The following is a 22,159-nucleotide window of genomic DNA, read 5'->3' on the forward strand; positions in this document are numbered from 1 at the left end:
TGGGTATAAACTGAGGAGTGGGATAATTGGGTCAAAAGGTGTGTTGTGCCCAGCGGCTCGAGACCCCACAAAGACCACCAGAGACCACGATCAATGCAAGCAACAAAGAATCATTTATTAGCAAGCTCGAGCCTGGTCCTCCACGCACTCGGTAACCAGTGATACTAAGAGGCACCGAGGCCTTATATAGCAGGGTTTTTATAATGAAAGGCAAGCAGTTTTACAGTGTTCTTTTAATTGGTTAACATATAAAATCGTATACAAAGCATGTTAGTTTAAGTTCTGGGTCTCCCTGACCTCCGAGAGGAGGGTTGTCATTATCCTTAAGTTTGCTTTTTGGGTCAGCCACCTGGCCTTTACAGATAAGAGACGAGATGAAAATTCTTTGCGGTTTTTATGAGGGGTTGAGGGCAGTTTGGGAAGAGTCTCGTATTTACACAGGTGCAAGCTTTTTCTATCTTTTCAGGTGGGTCCACTCCAAGTTTTCTGAGGATTCTCCACAGTGCTTTCCAGAGTGTTTGCACCAATTTGCAATCCACCAGCAATGTGAAAAGTGTGCCTTTTTTGAATGGTATGAACCTACATCCTCTACAACCATATAAACAAAATGATGTCCCCCATTTGTGTACATGAATCAAAATGCAGTCTGTAAAAAAAAAAAAGAATAATTTAAAAAAAGAACAAAAAGCAAAAAAATTTTTTTAACCAAATTAATCTTCACATATCTCAATTTCTCAGCTGTAAAATGGACATAATGTTTGCTTTATTGCATTGAAGACAAAGCTTTTTTTTTTTAATGCTATAATCCCAGTGAATAAAACCGTGCTTGGCAAATAGCAGGAACTCAAAAATATTTGTTAACTTTAACAAGTGAATGATTGAATATTTTATCTATTCAATAAAATGAGCTTGTGAAAAAAAAAAAAAAACCCTCTATGTCAGAATTCTTAAGTGCCTGATGGAGATGGGTTGTGCCTTCACCCATATCTTGGTCCATTTTCTGCTGCTGTAATGGAATGCTGAAGATGGACAATTTAAAAAGAAAAGAAATTTATGTTTCATAGTCCTGGAAGTAGGGAAGCATGAAGGTGCCAGGATCTGGGGAGGGCCTTCTTACTGTGTATGAATGATGGAGGATATTATAGGGCAAGAAAGACATGTGAGAGGGTGAGAAACAACAGAACAGACACTTAAGAGAGCTTGCTTTATAACTAAGCCACTCCTTTGATAAAAAAAAATATATATTCATTCATAAGGGCAGAGTCCTCATGACCTAAACACTTCTTAAAGGCCCCACCTCCTATACTTTCACAGTCACAATTAAATTTCAATGTAAGTTTTGGAGGGGACATTCAAACCATAGCATACTGTTTGGCAAAAGTTAACCATGAATGTAGTTACACTGATAATTGGTAGAAATAGCATATTAATTTTGTACTTATGTAATTCCACTCTATATGGAATAGATTGAGGGGGAAGTACTTGCTAGATCACTGTTATTACCTAGAATCTAGAGTGGCACAATGGTCAAATGTACTGTCCCTTTCAAAGATGGAAAAGTTTGGGTATACATGTAAGGAAGGAATAGTAGCCAAAGGTGAAGGAATGAGTAAATTAATTGATGAGAGAATTCCAGGATTACATTACTGCTTCAAAAGAGGCTCAGAGGAACAGATGACATTAACCCTTAGCTCATTTCTATCAGATATCTGAAATGGTTGAAGTCATGTGTTACTGAGACCATTTTTGCTTTTAGAATTTGACACAATCAAATGGAAGCCTACAAATCTAAGTGACTTCATCCTGGGAGATATGTTGAACATTCAAAATGATGGACTGAACTAATTGTTAGAGTCTAGATGGAACTCCTGTAATGTACCAGTATTTTAAAACTTATTTCTTAGGTCACACCTACCATAATGTAATAGCCTATTACCACTGGCCTTGTTGTTAAGATTATAATGCTGATACTGTTAAGTATGTTGGAAAATTACAAATGTTGCTGTTATCTGTTAGGCTCTGATCCTTTTGCTATAAAACATCCTATAGTCAAAGACTAGAGTATTTCTGATCTTCCAGGGAGTGAGATAAGAGGGTTCCTAGCACAGATAATCCAAAATAATTCATGGAATTCCTTGAGTGGTAAAAGTATTTGCTATGCTAATGAAATGACTTTTGAGGAGGGAATCTAGATAATGGTCATATGGAAGCTGGTTGCCAGAGGAAAAAAAAATCAAAAGGTTGGAATTTCAGTTACTAGATCTCTAGGCAGAGGAAGGACCCTGGATACTGAGCTTAGTTGCATGGCCAATGTTTTAATCAATTATGCATATGTAATGAAGAAATCCTAATAAAAAAAAACAAAAAACCCTCAGGACAGGAAGGCTGGGAAAGGGGGCTTCCTGGTTGGTAAACACATTCATGTGCTGGAAAATATGCTGCACCTTGATTCAACAGGGAAGGTATGGAAGTTCCTCTTCCCCTCCATCCAACTTCAAAAGCCCCCTCCTTTTTCTTCAAGTTTGTGTCCTTTTAATAAGACTGTTAAGTAACGTCTTTCAGTAAGTTCTATGAGTCATTCAAATTATCAAATTTGAAGCAAATTATCATTATGGGAACCCCCAAATGTGCAGTCAACTCAGACACAAATCCAGATAACCTAGAAACTTCAGGGTAGGCTGGGGACTTTACTTACAACCGGTGTCTGAAGAAAGGGCAATCTTGTTGAGGAACTTGATGTTTAACTTGTAGGATCTGATGCCAGCCCCAGGTAGTCAGTGTCAGAATTGAATTATAGGATATCAGAGAATTTTTGTTAGAACACAAACCTGTCATTAGTATTTTTTACTTTTTTTATTGTGGTAAAATATACATAACAGAAAATTTATCCTTTAAACTATTTTCTTTTTAAGTTTTTCATTGAAATATAACAACATAGAAAGCATATATAAACTTTTCAGGACAACTTATAAATAAACTGCATAGTCAGATTTCACAAACTTATATCCAGCATCTGGATCAAGAATAGCACATTCCAACATTTCAGAAATGTGTTAAAAAGTAAAGAACATTTTTATAAAAGAAACCTACAGAGTAATTAAAATGGAGGTGAAAGAGGTAATCCCTTTCCCACGTGTATGCACATACACTCTATAATGTATTGTTTCCAAAATATGAGTTTGTGGAAGGTTTTCTAAGGGATATTTGTGTTACTATTAAAAAGCTTTTGAGGTTATAATAATTTGGGGACAGAGTGAGTTAAGGCTAGTCAAATAGGTTTATCATCTAAGGAGAGTTTCACAAATCTTTCAGATTCCTAGGGCCTATAGCCAGAACATTCTCAAGTCAGGAGAGGAATAAGGAAAATATCTCCTGCTCATTCTAGGTATGTTTTTTAAATTATGTTAAACTTACATGATAAAATTTACCATTTTAAGACTAAAATTCAGAGGCATTAATATTAATGAGGTTGTAAGGTCATAACCACTATCCATGTTTTCAGAATTTGTTCATCTCAAACAAAAACTCTATATCCACTAAAACAATAAACTCCACCCCCTCCCTCTGGTCCCTGCTAATCACTATTCCCCTTTCTGTCTCTATGAACTTGCTTATTCTCATCTAAGTAGGATCATAGAATATTTGATCTTTTGTGTCCAGTTTATTTAATTTTGCATAATTTTTCATGTTGTAGCATGTAACAGAATTTAATTCCATGTTTATAGTGAATAATATTTTATTTTACGAGCATACCACACTGGTTTATCAATTATCTGTTGATGGATATTTGAGTTGTTTTCACCTTTTACTATTCAAATAATGCTGCTATGAACTTCGATGTACAAGTATCTACAGTTACACATTTTCAAAAATCCATTCTTATTGATTTTTTTTATAAACTTTTGGAGGTGTTTTATAATATGGAGGTCAAATAGAAATTAATGATAGCATACATTTTAGAGTCCAATGTTCTATTATCAATATTAATATTTGTTGATGCTGAAGATTCAGGGATAAAGTAACGAACAAAAAACTGGAATGTAATCAACAGGTATAGATAAGTATAAAGAAATGGTTAGTTAGAAAAATATAAAAGATGGCATTACATCAATTATCTTGTGCTTAATCTTTCTGAATGTTCTTTTACTAATATGCAGAAAGAGCTTATTATTATTTAAAGTTGATTCATTTTTCTTCAGCAACTAAAACATGCTTATCTTTGTCTAGTCAAAATTAATTTCAAAAGATAACATTTTTAAAAATTAGCATAGCACTTAGTGCTTTAGCCCCATATTCTTGCTGGACAGGCTGCTTGATGATCGCTCTCGTTCCTTAGTAATTTCCATCTCAATTTTGGCTTTGATTTTCTCCCAATCTATTTGAAGCTACAATAGAAGAAAAGAAAACACATGCTCATACAGTATAAGACATTTTTTTAAATCCAAAAGAACCAAGAATAAATATGCTCAAAAAAATGAAGTATATTTAAAAATAAGACCAAATAGAACAATTATATAACAAAAAAGCAGACTCTCATTGTGATCTAAAAGGACAAAATCTAATTGTAGCTATTTATACTGAAAAAGTCACTTGGAGCTTTAGGGTTTCTACACAAGTACTCAGGGACAAGCCAAGGGAGAAGGTGGACTGTTTTCCTCCAAACCAGAGGAAAAAATGGACAGCACTCTGTCCACTAAACCATATTTCCAATAAGCCAGTTCTTCACATCTTCTACATTAAATTTTCCATGAGAAACCTAGTTATGAAGAAAGACAGGGGGACATCAGCTTCCCTTGAACATATTCTACACAAGTAGCTCCTTTGCAACAACTCAGTGATACAAAGATAATGGTAATCATTAAGACAGTAATAAAAATATATTAGAATAAGCAAAGGGAAGGAAAGGCTGGGAGAGACATAAAAAGTATAATTGAAAAGTGATAACACTTTTATTTAACTTCTATCCATGCTGCAGTCTCCCTTCTCCTAGCCCAGACCTACCCCTCTTCTAAGTTCATTAGCTTTGATGTTAGGAAAGGACTCTGTCCCTGAGTTCTATAAGCAATTTCTTTAGGAAAACACATTCTACTGTTTAATAAAATTTGGAATTTATGTCCTCTCTGAAGCAAGACTTGAAAAAAATTGGGTCCCAGATTAAACTAAACAATTTATTATGAAATAAACCCAAGCCCCTGAAACTGAGTCAGAGGTGAATAGGTTTTCACTTCCATGTTAGGGAAGCTGAATTAGTGTTAAAGCAGACTGAGGTACTACTTGCTGCCTGAACAGATCTATTTTAAGTAATTGAAAGATTAATTTAACCATAACAAAACTTCACATCTCTTTTCTGTGTGTGCTGGAAGTTGATGCAATTAAGTATTTCATTCTTTTTTATTTAAATATCCTATATCTAAATTTCCATGAAGAACCTTGTGGATATTTTTTGGTCACCTTCTTAAAAAATAATTCCACATAATTATCTACCATATGGGAAACAGGTAGATTAACAGATTTCCTGTTCCACTAGAAGATAAATATCTGTGAACAAAAACAAAAACAGAAGGCTGTGCTAAGATGCAAGTGACAGCAATAGGTCACAAATACAAAAAAAAAAAAAAAAAAAGATATAATTTATAATTCATTACATCTTATCAGATGGTAATGGAATGAAATTAGAAATCAACACAATAAAACCATACAGAAACTATATAAACACATGAAGATTGAACAACACACCTTTGAATGATGAATGGGTGATAGAAAAAATCAGGGTAGAAATTAAAAAATTCTTAGACTCGAATGAGAACAGTAATACAAAATACCGTTAAGGCAGAACCTCTGGGACACTGTGAAGGCAGTTCTAAGAGGAAACTTTAGAGTTATGAGTGCCTATATAAGCAAATCAGAAAGATCCCAAATAAAACAACCCAAAGATGTATCTCAAGGTCCTTGAAAAAGAGTAAGAAACCAACCCCAATACCAGTAGAAGGAAGAAAATAATTAAGATAAGAATGGGAATCAATGAACTTGAGAATTAAAAAAAAAAAAAATACAAAGAATTGATGAAACAAAGAGTTGGTTCTTTAAAAAGATAAACAAGATTGATAAGCCTTCAGCCAAACCAACCAAAACAAAAGGAGACCTAAATTAATAAAATTAGAGATGAAAAAGGAGAAATCACCACAGACATCACAGAATTCTGGTGGATCACTAGGGACTAGTCTGAAAACTTATACTCTAATAAATTAGAAAACCCAGAAGAAAGGGATACATTCTTAGACACATACAATATGCCAAAATTAAATCAAGAGGACAAGAACACCAAAAGAGACTAATAACTTGTAATGAGATAAAACCCCAGTAATAAAAAAAAGTCTTCAACAAAGAAAAGCCCAGGACCAGATGGATTCTTAGCTCAATTTGACCAGACCTTTTTAATGAAGAACTAATGCCAAAATTCCTCAAATTATTCTATGAAACAGAAAGGGATGGAATATTTCTAATTCATTCTATGAAACAAGTATCACACTCATACCAAAACCAGATAGGCATCAAGGAAAGAGAATTACAGACTACAATCCCTGATGAACTTAGACGTAAAAATACTTACTATCACCAAATTGTGTTCAATGTCATCAAATTGTGTTCAACAACATATCAAGAAGATTGTACCTGATGACCAAGTTATTATTTATTGCAGAGATGCAAGGATGGTTTAACATATGCAAATCAATAAATGTAATGTATCACATAAATAGAATTAAGGACAGAAATCACTTAGTTATCTCAATAGACACAAAGAAGGCCTTCAATAAAATTCAGCACTCAGTCATGATTAAAACACTGAAAAACCTAGGGACAGAAGGAACCTATCTCAACACCATAAAGGATATATATGAAAAAATCCAAAACCAACTTCATAGTAAATGGGGAAAAACTGAAAGCATTTACCTTAAAATCTGGAACAAGGATGTTCACTCTCACCACTAGTATTTAATATAGGATTAGAACTTCTAACGAGAGCAATTAGGCAAAAGAAGGAAATAAAAGGGATAAAAATAGGAAAGGAAGAAGTCAAATTGGCACTGTTTGCAGATGATATGATCCTATTCCTAGAAGATCCAAAAAACTCCTTGAAAAGACTATTGAGCTAATAAATAAATTCAGCAAATATCAGGCTTCAAAATCAACACAAAAATGAATGGCCTTCCTATATACCAATAATGAATGAATCTGCTGAGGAAGAAATCAGAAAAACAATTCCATTCACAATAGCCTCAAAAAAAAAAAAAAAAAAAAAAAAAAAAAAAAAAAAAAAAAAACACCTTAGAAATAAATCTAACTAAGAAGGTGAAAGACCTCTACAATTAAAACTATAGAACACTGAAGAAACAAATTGAAGAAGATCTCAGAATATGGAAAGATCTCCTACATTCATGGATAGGCAAACTAATATTGTTAAAATAGCCATACTACCAAAAGTAATATACAGATGCAATGCAATCTCATTAAAATACCAATGACATTCTTCACAGAACTAAAAAAACCAGTTCTAAAATTCATTTTGGCCTTGAATAGCCAAAACAATTCTAAGCCAAAAAAAAAAGCAATGCTGGAGGCAACACATTACCTAACTTAAAATTATATTATGGAACTATGTTAACAAAAACTGCATGGTACTGGCATAAAAGTAGATACATAGCTCAATGGTACAGAAAAGAACCCAGAGAGAAACCTACACAGACACTGTCATTTGATCCTTGACAAAGGTGCCAATAATATATGCTGGAGAAAAGACCATCTTTTAAACCAATGGTACTGGGAAAACTGATTGACCATATGTAGAAGAATGAAACTAGACCCTTATCTCTCACCCTGCACAAAAGTCAACTCAAAATGGATCAAAGACCTAGGAATTAGACCAGAAACTATATAACTCCTAGAAGAAAATGTGGGGTCAACACTCCAGCACATAGACACAGGCAACAACTTTCTCAACAGAACCCCTAAAGCTCAGGAAATAATGCCAACAGTTATTAAATGGGATGGCATCAAATTAAAAAAGCTTCTGAATGGTAAAGGAAACAACTAGGAATGTGAAGAGAGAACCCACAAAGTGGGAAAAAAATCTCTGCTAGCTACTCTTCTGACAGAGGATTAACATCTAGAATATATAAAGAACTCAAAAACGAAAATAACCCCAAAACGAAATAACCCTATTAATAAATGAGCAAATGAATTAAACATACACTTCTCAAAAGAACAAATACAAATGGACAATCAATACATGCAAAAATGTTCAACATCATTAATAATTAGGGAAATACAAGTCAAAACTACACTGCAATTCATCTTATATCAGTCAGAATGGTAGTCATCAAGAATACAAATAATAGGGCTGGGGAGATAGCTCAGTTGGCAGAGTGCTTGCCTCATAAGCATAAGGCTCTGGGCTCAATCCCTAGCACCACAAAAAAAAAAAAAAAAAAAAAAAGAATACAAATAATAATAAAGCTGAAGAGGACGTGAAGAAAAAGGAATACATTCACATTGTTGGTGGGATTGTAAATTAGTACAACCACTATGGTACCACCCTCTTCCTCAAAAAACTAGCATGGAACCCCCATAAGACCCAGCTATACCACTCCCCGAATTAAAGTTCATCACACTATAGCAATACTTGGCATACCCATGTTTATAGCAACCCAATTCACAATAGCCAAACTATGGGGGGCAGCCTAGATGTTCATCGATGGATGAATGGGTAAAGAAAATGTGGTATATATACACAATGGAGTCTTATTTGGCCATAAAGAAAAATAAAATTATGGCCTTTTCAGGAAAATGGATGGAACTAGACATCATATGTTAAGTTAGATAAGCCAAACTCAGAAGGTCAGGGTTAACTGTTTTCTCTCATATGTGGAAACTATAGAGGAAAAAGGAAAAGGTGGGAGGTTGGGGTTCTCATAAAAAATCAAAAGGAAATCAGTAGAGGAAAGGAGCAGGGGAGGATTCATCAGGTGGAAGGTGTTGGAAGGGGGTAGTGCTAGGAACAATATTGGCCAAATTGTTGTTGAATTGTGTGAATGTACAAAAACGTAACAACAAATCCCATCATTGTGTATAACTACAATACACCAATAAAAAAGGTGGAAAGAGAAAATAAATAAATGAATGGTACAAATAAAAGGGAGAAATTTTTTTTAAAAAAAAGAAAAGCAGAGCAAATGTTAGATTAGTTAAAAGACTTGTTTCACAGTCAGGCCAAAACTTGATATTTTAAAATGGCAAAACACGTTGAACAAAACATTTATAAAGAGGAAGACAAAACTTGAATCTTTTGACCGCATTCCAGCCTTAAACTGACTTACGTGTATTTCTCATATCAATCATGATAAAATGATATATTGCTGATACACTGAACAATTGTTGCTCTGTTGTACCGGAAGTACATCTATAAATCAGCTAGCTGTTATAATGTATATGAGGGTGCAAAATGATAGGATCTTACTGAAAATAAATGTTTCGCTTCCACTTGCCATTCATCCAGTTTTTAAAAAATATTCTACAGATAATTTATTCCTTAGGAAAGAATATTTTTAATAGTAGGCTTCAGAAAAGGATGTTCTTTGGCAGTTGTCAAGTAACTTCTACATTAAAATCCATCCTATTTATTATAGGGAGTACCAATATTATTTGGTATTTTATTTTGCTCCCTAGTCAATTCTTATTCACAGAGAAGCAATTTCAAAATTATATCTAATGGCTCTCCATCCAGTACCCTATCCCTCTTAACTCTCAGCTAAAAATCAGGTTCTTTCTTTATAGAGAATATAGTGGGAATCAGGCATGAATTCACTTAATTTTCTCTTTTATAGTCACAAACTTACTTATACCTATACTCATCCTTATCTCTTTTCCTTCTGTCTAGGGCTATCTCTCCACATATTTCCATGATTCCATGTTCTTTGACTTCCTCTAGAATTCAATGCCTTCAATTATTACTATGCATTCATTTTTCTTCTCTTCACTGGCTCCTTCTCATCTTCCTGTCTCTAATTCTGTACCCCTGCAAGCTACCACCTTCATTCTTCTTATTCCTGACTCTCATTCTCTCCCAAGACTAATGAAATATGACTATGTTCCTGCTTTTCCTCAGAAACATTGTGTGTGTGTGTGTTGCTGGGAATGGAACCCAGGCCTCGTAAAAGCTAGACAAGCACTCTACCACTAAGCTACATCTCCAGCCCCAAAAACTTTTCACTAAAGCCCCATCAACTGTTTTCAGTCCTTATCCTATACATCTTTCTGTATGATTCAGTTACTTATTCAGCAAATATTTAGCACTTAGTGTATACCAAGGATTGTCCTAGGTATAAGACCTCAGCAGTGAACAAAAAGATAAAAAACACTATCTTCATAAAGAGATAATAAAGACAGATACTATGGAATACAGAAAACAAAACAAAATGTCAACAGTGGGTCAGAAGTGTTAAGGGTTTTGAAAATAGGGCAGGCAGACAGTGAGTGCCAGGGGTAGGGTAGGTTGCATTGTTATCAATTTACTTGGTGGATTTCTGGTTTTATATCAAAAACAGTGATCTGAGAAGTTGGTGTTTCTTAAAAGTTAACATTACGAACTGAAAAAGCTGTGTACAGTGGCACCCATCAGTAATCCCAGTCATTCACAAGGCTGAGGCAGGAGGATGAAAAGCTTGAGTCCAGCCTCAGCAACTTCACAAGGACCTACGAGATTTAGCAAGACGCTGTCTTAAAATAAAAATAAAAAGAGCTGGTGATTTACCTCAGTGGCAAAGTGCCCTGGGTTCAATCTCTAGTATCAAGATAGATAGATAGATAGATAGATAGATAGATAGATAGATAGATAGAAAGAAAGAAAGACCTGAAGGAGATGAGTGAACCCACGTGCACATCTGGGGAAGGGCTATCATAGGAAAGAACGAGGCCCTGACATAGGAGCATTCTCTGGACCTTTTTGACAACTAACTACTCTTTGAAAAAGCTCTTTTATCAGACTGCATAGATGCTTCTGGTTTCTGTTCTTTATGAATGCTCTTTCTTTCTCTCTCCTTTGCTGTATATTCCTCCCCTAGACAGTGTCAAGAAGGAAATAACATTTCTGCTCAATTCTCTTAAGTTTTTAGTTAGTATAGAATCTTGTAATAAAAGACAGATAAACAAGAGAAAAACAAGCAATTTATTAACATGGGCAATGTACATCATTCAAGAGAAACCTCAATGAAAGGCAACTCAAAACAGTGACTTAGAACTGTGGTTTATACAGAATCTCTAACAAAGAACAATAGATTTCAGAGAAGTGACAAGACAAAGGAAAGCTGTTTTAGGTTTTCAGAGGCAGAAAACTATGAAGGTAAACAAAAATAAGAATAAACTAAAAGAGCAAGATCTTTAGTGCCATCTCTGAGCTGAAAAAGAGTTGTCTCCAGCAAAGGAGAGAGAATTCATATCCTATTTTTAGATGAAAACAAAGGAGAATAAGAGCTCTTCCTCAATTTGCTACTTCTTAATTGCCTTTCTTTTTAGGTCAAAGAGGTCTATTTTAGGTTACCATATTCTGAATTCCTTCAACAACCTCTTCACTGTCAATAGTCATCAGGGTTCTAACAGAGCTTTCTCATACTTTCCCTAGGAGATCCCAGCTGTTCATATAGTTTCAAGTATACCTAGATGGTCATGAGAAATTTGGTTGTCTGGCTCTGAATTCTCCTTTGACAATAGCTTTTGGTGTTCATGCTTATATTTCCAGTTGGCTACCAGAGATCCTTACCTGGATACCCCAGATATTTCAAACAAACAAACTACACACACACACAAATATATGTATACATATATATCTGTATACATATATGTATATATTTTTGTGTTATTTATACTCAAAGGTTCACAACTTTTATATTCTCAAATATTCTTTATCTAGATTAATGCTGAAGTCATTCTCAAATGCCTTGTCTTACTTTATCATCTCTCTTCCTATCCCCAAATACAACTGTTCTTTTAATTTTATTGCTGAATTCTTTCTTACATTAATTTTGCCCCTTCCATCTTCTGGTGGTACTATTATAGCCAACTTTTCAAATTGGTCTCCTAGTTACTATCCTCACCTCTAACCTACCTTTCATGGCAGGCTCTCAATTTCAAAACCTCCAAGTTTTCTCATTGCCCTTTTTAAGAAGTCTATTTTCTTGTTAGGTTGGTTTTTTGGTGCTAGCAATAGAACTCAGGTTCTTGCACTTCCTAGGCAAAAGCTCTACCATTAAGCCACATTTCCAGCCTATAAAGTCCATTTTCTTAACACAGTATGAAGACCTTTCAATGTCTAGTCATAATCAGTATTCCAATTAGAATTCCTCCCTGTTCTTTCAAGATCCCATATATTTGCTTTCTTATTATCATATTTCTTTAGCTGACTGACAAATCTTAAGAAATCTAGGCTGGGGAGATAGCTCAGTTGGTAGAGTGCTTGCCTCTCAAGCATAAGGCCCTGGGTTCAATCCCCGGCACCACAAAAAAAAAAAAAAAAAGAAAAGAAATCTTAAGACAATTTTGTAGAAAATTTTAATTTTTTTATGTTTCCATTTATTTTTGGGAATCAGGATTTTTTTTTTTTTCTTTTTAGTACTGGGGATTAAACCCAAGGGATCTTTACCACTCATTGCACTACTCTCCAGCCCTTTTTTTTTTTTTTTTTAATTTCGAGACAGGCCCAAGTTGGACCTGATCTTGCAATCTGTCTAGTCAATTTTTTGATAATAGACATTCTAATTAGGGTGAGATGAAATCTTAGGGTAGTTTTGATTTGCATATCTCTTACTACTAGAGATGTTGAATATTTTTTCATGTATCTGTTGACTGCTTGTAGATCTTTTGTGAAGTGTCTGTTCATTTCCTTAGCCCATTTATTGATTGGGTTATTTGTATTCTTGATGTAAAGTTTTCTGAGTTCTTTATAGATTCTGGAGATTAGTGTTCTATCTGAAGTGTGTGTGGCAAAGATTTTCTCCCATTCTATAGGCTCTCTCTTCACATTGCTGATCATTTCCTTTGCTGAGAAAAAACTTTTTAGTTTGAATCAATCCCCCTTATTGATTCCTGCTTTTATTTCTTGTGCTTTGGGAGTCATGTTAAGGAAGTCTGGTCCTAAGTGACATGATGGAGATTTGGACCTACTTTTCTTCTATTAGGTGTAGGATTTCTGGTCTAATTCCTAGGTCCTTGATCCATTTTGAGTTGAGTTTTATGCAGGATGAGAGATAGAGGTTTTGTTTCATTTTGCTGCATATGGATTTCCAGTTATCCCAGCACCATTTGTTGAAGAGACTATCTTTTCTCCATTGTATGTTTTTAGCACCTTTGTCTAGTATGAGTTAACTGTATTTATGCGGGTTTGTCTCTGTGTCCTCTATTCTGTATCATTGATCTACCTGTCTATTTTGGTGCCAATGCCATGCCATTTTTGTTACCATCTCACCCCAATTAGAATGTCTATTACCAAGAACACAAGCAATAATAGGTGTTGGTGAGGATGTGGAGGAAAAGGTACACTCATACACTGCTGGTAGGGTTGCAAATTGGTGCAGCCACTCTGAAAAGCAGTATGGAGATTCCTTAGAAAACTTGGAATGGAACCATCATTTGACCTAGCTATTCCACTTCTCAGTTTATACCCAAAGGACTTAAAATCAGCATACTACAGTGACGTAGCCACATCAATGCTTATAGCAGCTCAGTTCACAATAGCTAGATTGTGGAACCAACCTAGATGTCCTTCAATAAAGAAACTACGGTATATATATACAAATGGAATATTATCAAGCCATAAAGAAGAATAAATTATGGCATTTGCAGGTAAATGGATGCAGCTGGAGAATATCATGCTAAGTGACATAAGCCAATTCCAAAAAACCAAAGGCCGAATGATTTCTCTGATAAGTGGATGATGATACATAACAGAGGGGTGGGGAAAGGGAAGAATGAAAGAAGGATTGTGTAGACGGAAATGAGGGGTGGGGTAGGGGCGGGGGGAGGAAGGAAAGGAAAGATAATAAAATGAAAGACAAACATCATTACCTTATGTACATGTGTGGTGTAACTCTACTTTGTGTACAACCAGAGAAATGATAGTTGTACCCCATTTGTGTACAATGAATCAAAAATAAATAAATAAATACAGTCTATTGTTTTTAATCTCTCTCACTTCAGATCTTTCCCTCTTCCATGTTCGCCTCCCTCAAGACAATTATCAGAATTAAAATTAACAACTATATAACTTGTCACCTACATTTGCATATAAACTTCATGAAACCAGGGCCAGTTTTTGTCATGTTTACTATTTTTATCCCAGGCACCAAAAAGAGAACAAAAACTATCTGTAGCTGGCACTTGATAAATATTAACTGAATAAAAGATAATAATCAGGCAGAAAATGCATAATCACCTAACAACTCCTGTTGTAAAGCTTTAAAACCTGAAAGGCAGCATTGGTAGTATTTAAACCTAAAGTGATTTTTCCTAGTGTTGACTCTTTTAGATTGTCCTCAAAATTCTACACTTTCTCAATTTCTGCTCATGAGTTTGATATTTTTCACTTTCTTTTTCCTAATATAATGTTTTAAGCATTTCCTGGATCTTCTGCTTTTCTTCTTGCAAGGAGTATGTATTAAATATATTGAATGTATTACTTGAGTGGGTTTTATCTGCCAGACCTATTTTGTAAATATTTACACTGAACATCATCAAGGAGCAAGTACAATGAATCTAAATAATAGATTTCTTGGAAAACGGTACACCTTGGATAATCACAGACTTCCATATTTTAAATAGAAATGCCCAAATAACATTTCATGGCTCATAAACATAAATGTATATCAAATTTCTTTTTCTCTAATACTTAGTCATGAATATTCATGTGGCATGCATTGTCAGCCCAAAAGAATTCACCAGATATTTAGAATAAATTTCCCAATAACAATAATGTTAACAATAATTATTATGCTATAAGTAATATTGATATTATAATAAAATATATTATATAAATTAATATATAATTATGTAAAATATATAAATTAATATATAAGTATAAAACATCAGACAATAGATATATTATGAAACAAATATATGTAACATATAATTATTCCTGTAATGAATAGTTAATTGTGATACTTGGGATTGAACCCAGGGGCAATCACTGAGCTACATCCCAGATTCCTTTTTTGCTGAGGCTAGTCTCTAACTTATGATCCTTCTGTGTTAGCCTCCTGAGTTGCTGGGATTACAGATGTGCACCATGCCTGGCTTCTCAATGTCATGATTTTGTTTGTTTTTTTTTTTTTTGAACTAGGGATTAAACCCAAGGCTTTGTGAATGTGAGGCAAACACTATGCCACTGAGCTACATCTGAGCCTTCTCAATATTATTTTTAAATGAACTTGTCTATTCAACTCTTAGTTTAGAAATAAAGAGTTTACATAATTACAAATTTGGCAAAGAATACATAGATGATAGAATATGACTAGATTACAGACCAAAAGGAAACAAAAAGATCAGAAAGTAGTACAAATATCCCCAAAAGCTATTTTCCTACAGTTAAAATTTTATCTTAGTAGTGGATTTTTTTTTTTAAAACTGGGAATTGAGTCCAGGGACATCGAGCCACATCCCCAGTTTGTCTTTGATGTTTATTTGAGACAGTATTGCTAAGTTGCTGAGGTTGACTTTTGACTTTGAGCCTTCTAGGTAGCTGGGATTACAGGCAGGTGCCACCATGCCCCACTCAGCAGTGGGAAATAATTTTCATTTGGAAATACTATTTTATGATTTTTAGTCAACTTCCAAATGATGTTTTATGAAGAAGCAAAGTAGAAAACTGGAACATAATGCCATAGGGATTCAAAGTAGCCTATATAGTTTCAGGAAGAAAAGAAAATAAAATGCTAAGAAAACCATGTTGTTCTGGTTATCCCACATGGGGAATTTGTTACAATTGATTGAAATATTACATTTTGGTAACAGTTGAAGACATACAAAAAAGATAAGGATGTTAAGTTTTTGCTATCTAAAATATTTCAGTGAGGGTAAGGACTATATTTCCTATGCTCTTAAAGTACCTAATGTGAAAAATTACAAAATACTAATGATGATGATGAGAAAAGCAGAGTAGGCATTAATCTGCTTAAAAATTACACAATAAAATAAACTTAAGGTGGGTACTCAGTTTTGTTTTTATTTTTTGGTGTGTGTATGGGGTGGGGAGTTGGGGACAGAACCCTCATGCATGTTAGGTAAGCACTCTACCACTTGAGCTACATCCCAAGCCCAGGTACTCAGTTTTAACATGGACATATTTTTAAAACTGACAAAATGATCAGGTGATTTGGTGATTTTCTGGGCTGCTGAGCAATGTATTAATGGTAGCTGCTGTCATAGTTTATAATTACAGTGTAGCCTTTGAGATCTCAAGGACTCTGAATTTGTCCTAGTAGTAGAGAAGACCCTTACAGCCCAAATGACCAGGATTCACTTCAGTATTAAGCAGATTCCAAGTTAAAAACAAAATGAAACGAAAAAAATTGAGCTATAAAATATGTCCCCTTTCTATCACAAAATCTACAATTTGTAGCTATCCTGGATCCAGATGTTGAAATTTTTCATTTCTAAACAGTAAGAATAGCCCCAAAGGCCTTAACCACCCTGAAAACTGCTCTGAAGTACATAAATGTAGATCACATTTAGTATTCTAAATATGATCAATGAATAATGTTAGCTTTAGTAGAAATCATAGGTGTTGTCTATTTTCTCTCCAAATCCTAAGGCTCCTATTGTACCCAAGGTATTCCCACATATTCTACAAGCTACAGCAAGATAGAGACTGTATCTTATTTAACCCCTAACACAGTGCCTAGCCCAAAGTGAGATCTCTTAAATATTTTTTTTGAACAGTGAATGAATAAAAGGCTAAGGAAACTGATTTAAAGAACTGGAAACAAGGTCAAGACTGCCTGAGAATCATAGTTCCTGGGAATCAAACCTCTTGAATCTACATGCTTAGTGAGAAGAGATCTGTTGTCTGAGCCTTGTAGCATCAGTGGCTGTGGCCAGTAAGGCAAACTCTCTTGTTTTGACTCTTCTTGTGGGTTGATAAATATTGGAATTACTTTTTTTTGTAACTGGAGTAGTAAAATCTGAGATTCTGGTAGGAGCCTGAGGGGCAAAGATTGAACCTTCCTTGGTCCTAGGCAAATGAAGTCTACTTCTATGAGGTCAACCTAACCCATAGGATTCTACAAAGAGAAAGTATGTATTTATTTTCTGGTCAGTGCCCTCTGCTGTGTGGAAAATAAAAGTTCAAAGTTAGCTTTTGTCCTATTTCTATTATCTAAAAATACCAAATAGCTCCTAACCTTAAGACAAATTAACTTGAGTTAATCAAAACATGGCTATAAAAATCCAGAAAAAAATTGAGTGCTATAAGCTATGGTCACAAAATAAGACTGCAATATCATGAGGCAGAAAGTAATTCTTTCAAAAATTACAGTGGAAATCATTCAATTTTTGTCCTGTTAAAAGAATATTTTATAATTTATAAGACATACACATTATCATAAAATACTGTACAATACTTACACCTTCTGCATATTGCAAGTATCGTTTATTAGTTTCCTGTTTACCAAAGGTCTCTAAAAACTTTTGACGGTAAGCAAGAACTGTATCAACATGTGTTTTGTATTTTACAGCCAATTCCAGGGCCCTATAATGAGAAATAAAGCATATATAGAACTGCTTATATCAAACAAAAGTCTTTTGTTGTTTGTCTTAGAAAAAATTAAATATATATTTAATTCTGTAACTCAATCAAGCTTATGCGATTAACTTATTTTTAAAGTAATATGTTATTCAAATAGCAGACGAGAGTAAAGTGGACCACTGAAAACAATGGTATAATACCAAAGACAAAATCTATACATTGATGATAATTTGCAAATATATAAACAGATTAATCCTCGTTTCCAGGCTTTTTTCACATGTAGGTTTTGGCCTACGTCTCTAACCACAGCAACCTGTGCATAATACACATTAATTGAGTCAGGAACAACCCAGCAGAGTAAAGCTCTCCTACATTATTCATTTTCATCTTGTTTTAAAGTATGAACTGTGACAGTTTGACATATTTGACTCCATGGAAATGTTATAGGCCAGGCTATATGGGCAATGACTAAACAGACTCCATTTGTCCTTGAGACTCCATGTTATGTAAGAAATACTTCTCCCATGGGAACACTATGCCTCTATACCCATCAACAGTTGCTTAGCATAACATGTTTGGCAACACAAAATGGCGATTCTTGTACAATGAAAAATTGTTCTCTTTTTGATTCCTATTTTCCTAAACAATGTACCATGTCAACCATGAAGTCAACAGTGAGTGTCTAGATGTTAGTAATTTTTACCTAAAGTAAGGTCATTTTGACCCACTTCCTCCTTCTGCTAATGATTTTAGATCTCATGATGTTAGTTTGTAATTTTAAATCATGGCAACAGACACTTATGATAGATGTACTGACTTATAAAAACCCCTAACCCTATGGTCAGGACTGTTCTCCCAATAGCCATTTTTGGGGCATTATGTGAGACAGTCAGCCAGTCAGCTAATACTCTCAAATTTGGACTTCTCAGTGGTGATCATTCTGTTCTTAAGTTGCACCCCATAACAGAACAACAGTCAGTCAAAAATACACTAATTTTCAAGTTCTCATGCCTTCTCATATGGCCTATGATTCCTAAATAGTACAGTAATGATTAAGCAGAGCCAACTAATATAAATCTCTTATTTAGATGAAAATATTTTTGTGCCCAAGATATTTTATAGAAGATGAAATTTAGAAGTTAGCTTTTATCCTAACCATCTCTATTATTTATCTAAAAATATCAAATAGCATCTAACCTTAAAACAAACTGAATATTATGAAAACAGATAAGTTAATCAAAACGCGGCTGTAAGAATCCAGAAAAAAATTAAGTGCTATAAGAATGTAGTCACAAAATAAGACTGTAGCATCATGAGGTAACGAGAAATTCTTTTAGAAATTATGGTGTGAAATTTTCTGCAACTTGTGCTTCTTTGGTACGAAAATCTAGTTCATTCTTAGTATGCTTTGGTTTGTCCTACTAATAACCAAGCTAGTCATTTTAAGAAGCATTTCAGAAATGCTGAATGTATTGACTGACAATTAATAATTGACAGACATTAAATACTTAATATGAAAAATATAAGACATGTAAAATACAAATGATAATGCCAAATAGCATTTCTTATAGAAACATATTGACATATTGCTACATCTAAAGGTCAGTGTTTGCTATCAATAAAGTTCCCTAATCTCTGTGATTGTCTTTCATGGAAAAAGAGGTTAGGCAGAAAAGAATGTAAATGAACGAGAACAGAGGAATGACAACGAAAGATAAGAGAAAGCAAAAAGCAATTCACAATAGAAGAGAAATGGAAGATGCCTCAATTCTTCTCTCTCATACATCATTCCCGTATTTATTTAGTCATAAGGCTCTGATTTTGTGGTACAGTATAAGTGGAGACTCTGGTGAATCACCCTTTTGGCACATTACTGTCCATGATGGCGAAGGAGATCTTGATGGTGCAAAACTGAAACTATTCTAAGTAAAGATACATAAGAAACCATTCTGTGCTAGGGCTTTTCAAAAATTCCTAGGAGTTAATTTAGTAAGGGAATATCAATATACATCATTATGCAAAAAGAGCAAGATATGATGTCTAATTCTGTGTTTGATCCTAAGTATTATCTATCATTACTATCATTACTATAATGATAAAAAGTATTAATTATCTGATTAAGAAATAGCTAAAGGTAAACATTTAAATAATAAGTGCTATTTAAAATGTCCTCTAAAAGCACACACTGGGTAAAAATGTTTCTTTACCACTTTTAGGAGAGAACTTACTCCAAATTATATAAGGTTTTGGGAACAGTATGTCTCTAGTTTTAAAAATGGTTATTTGGCAACCAAACAACTATGACATTAGATTCTAGGGTTGGAATAAATCCATGTATTTTAAATAGAAGGAAGTTATATAAAAAGATGTTATAACTTTAAAATTTGATCTTTATGCTGGGTGTGGTGGCACTTCTAGTTCCAGCTACTTGGGAAGCTGAGGGGGAGGTTTACTTGCCCAAGTTTAAGACCAGCCTATGAAGCATAAAAAGACATCATCACAAAGCAACAACAACAAAAAAATATGATCTTTTCCATAACTTGATTGAATTACTTTACATAACTGATAGAAGATTAGAAATTATTTTTATTAAAGTATCAATACGGTTACCTGGAGCTTCTAGTTTCTACCTCTCTTAACCTCAATTTTTGGAAGGAGACTACCATCAAATATCTAAAATGGATCTCAAACAGGCGAACTGCTTACCTACAACTCTTTAAGAACTGCTTCTTCACTAAAGAAACTGAAGAAGACTTTAGAAGATGGAAAGATCTCCCATGCTCTTGGATAGGCAGAATTAACATTCTTAAAATGGCCATGCTACCAAAAGCACTACACAGATTTAATGCAATTCCTATTAAAAGTCCAATGACATTCTTCATAGAAATAGAAAAAGCAATTATGAAATTCATTTGGAAAAATAAGAGACCCAGAATAGATCAAGCAATCCTTAGCAAGCAAAGTGAAACAGGAGGCATCACAATACCAGACATTAAATTATACTACATAGCTAATAGTAACAAAAATGGCATAGTATTGGCGCCAAAACAGACACATAGACCAATAGTACAGAATAGAAGACACAAAGACAAACCCACATACAGTTATCTTATGCCAGACAAAGGTGCCATAAACATACATTGGAGAAAAGATAGTCTCTTCAACAAATGGTGCTGGGAAAACTGGAAATCCATATGTAACAAAATGAAATTCAACCCCTGTCTCTCACCCTGCATAAAAGTCAACTCAAAATAGATCAAGGATTTAGACATTAGACCAGAGACCCACAGTCTACTAGAAGAAAATGTAGGCCCAACTCTCTACCATGTTGGCTTAGGAACTGACTTCCTCAACAAGACTCCCAAAGCACAAGAAGTAAAATCAAGAATCAATTAATGGGATGGAATTAAAATAAAAAGCTTCTTCACAGCAAAGGCAACAATCAAGAATGTGAACAGAGAGCCTATAGAATAGAAGAAAATCTTTACCACCAGCACCTCAGATAGTGTTAATCTCCAGGATATACAAAGAACTCAAAAACTTAACACCAAAAAATCAAATAACCCAATCAATAAATGGGATAAGAAACTGAACAAGAACTTCACAGAAGAAGTAAAACGAATGGTCAAAAAAATATGAAAAAAAAATGTTCAACCTCTCTAGCAATTAGAGAAATGCAAATCAAAACTACACTGAGATTTCAACTCACCCCAGTCAGAATGGCAATTATCAAGAACACAAGTAACAATAAATGTTGGCAAGAATGTGGGGAAAGAGGTTCGCTTATACATTGCTGGTGGGACTGCAAATGGGTACAACCACTCTGAAAAGGAGTATGGAGATTCTTTAGAAAATCTGGAATGGGGCTGCCCACCGCCACTGCCCCATCTCTGAACACAGCTGCCCCCATCTCAGGATACCACTGCTGCCACCATCTCAAGATGCAGCAACCTCCAACTTGGAACAACAGCCAAGGCCTGGAAGCCCAATACTGGGGTGCCTGCAGGTTTGGTTGCTCCTGGGGTCCTTCCTGTTGGGTGTTCACCATCTTGCTGAAGAGGTGGGAGAGAGCCAGACTCTTCCCAGCTCTACAAGTCCTGAAGCACATGGGGATGAATGTGGCTGGCTATGGTGGGTCAGATGGTTGGAAGAGGGTGTGAGGGCATCTTGGTCTCTGTTCACCCAGCCAGCTAATTCAGCACCCACTGGGTTCCCAGGGCCCACTTGGGTGGGCACTCGCTGGGCCCAGCATCAGCCCAGTCCCAATTCCTTCCCCAGTCTGGCAACCACTGATCCCCTGGTCCTGACAGATCCAGCATCAGCCTGACAACCAGCAGGGCCCTCCAGCTCCAGCAGTCCCCAGTCTCCCAAATC

The 22,159-nt window shown here is 34.9% G+C and overlaps 1 protein-coding gene across 5 annotated transcripts in view; it reads right to left on the minus strand.

The window, feature by feature from the left end:
- Positions 1-954: 954 nt before the first annotated feature.
- The window catches only part of Ift80 (intraflagellar transport 80), a 115,568-nt gene continuing 94,363 nt past the window's right edge, over positions 955-22,159 (minus strand). For 2 of the 5 annotated variants that reach the window (XM_047564613.1, XM_047564614.1), the window contains exons 18-19: positions 17,665-17,788; positions 957-4,385 (exon numbers count right to left, since the gene is read on the minus strand). In XM_047564613.1, the coding sequence (XP_047420569.1) occupies positions 4,275-4,385; positions 17,665-17,788 (235 nt within the window). In that variant the 3' untranslated portion in view covers positions 957-4,274. Of the gene's footprint in view, positions 4,386-17,664; positions 17,789-22,159 lie in introns of all 5 variants that reach the window. The other 3 variants (XM_047564617.1, XM_047564612.1, XM_047564616.1) reach the window with 3 other exon arrangements.

The sequence above is a fragment of the Sciurus carolinensis genome, chromosome 9 (assembly GCF_902686445.1).
Source record: "Sciurus carolinensis chromosome 9, mSciCar1.2, whole genome shotgun sequence".
Classification (NCBI taxonomy): Eukaryota; Metazoa; Chordata; class Mammalia; order Rodentia; family Sciuridae; genus Sciurus; species Sciurus carolinensis.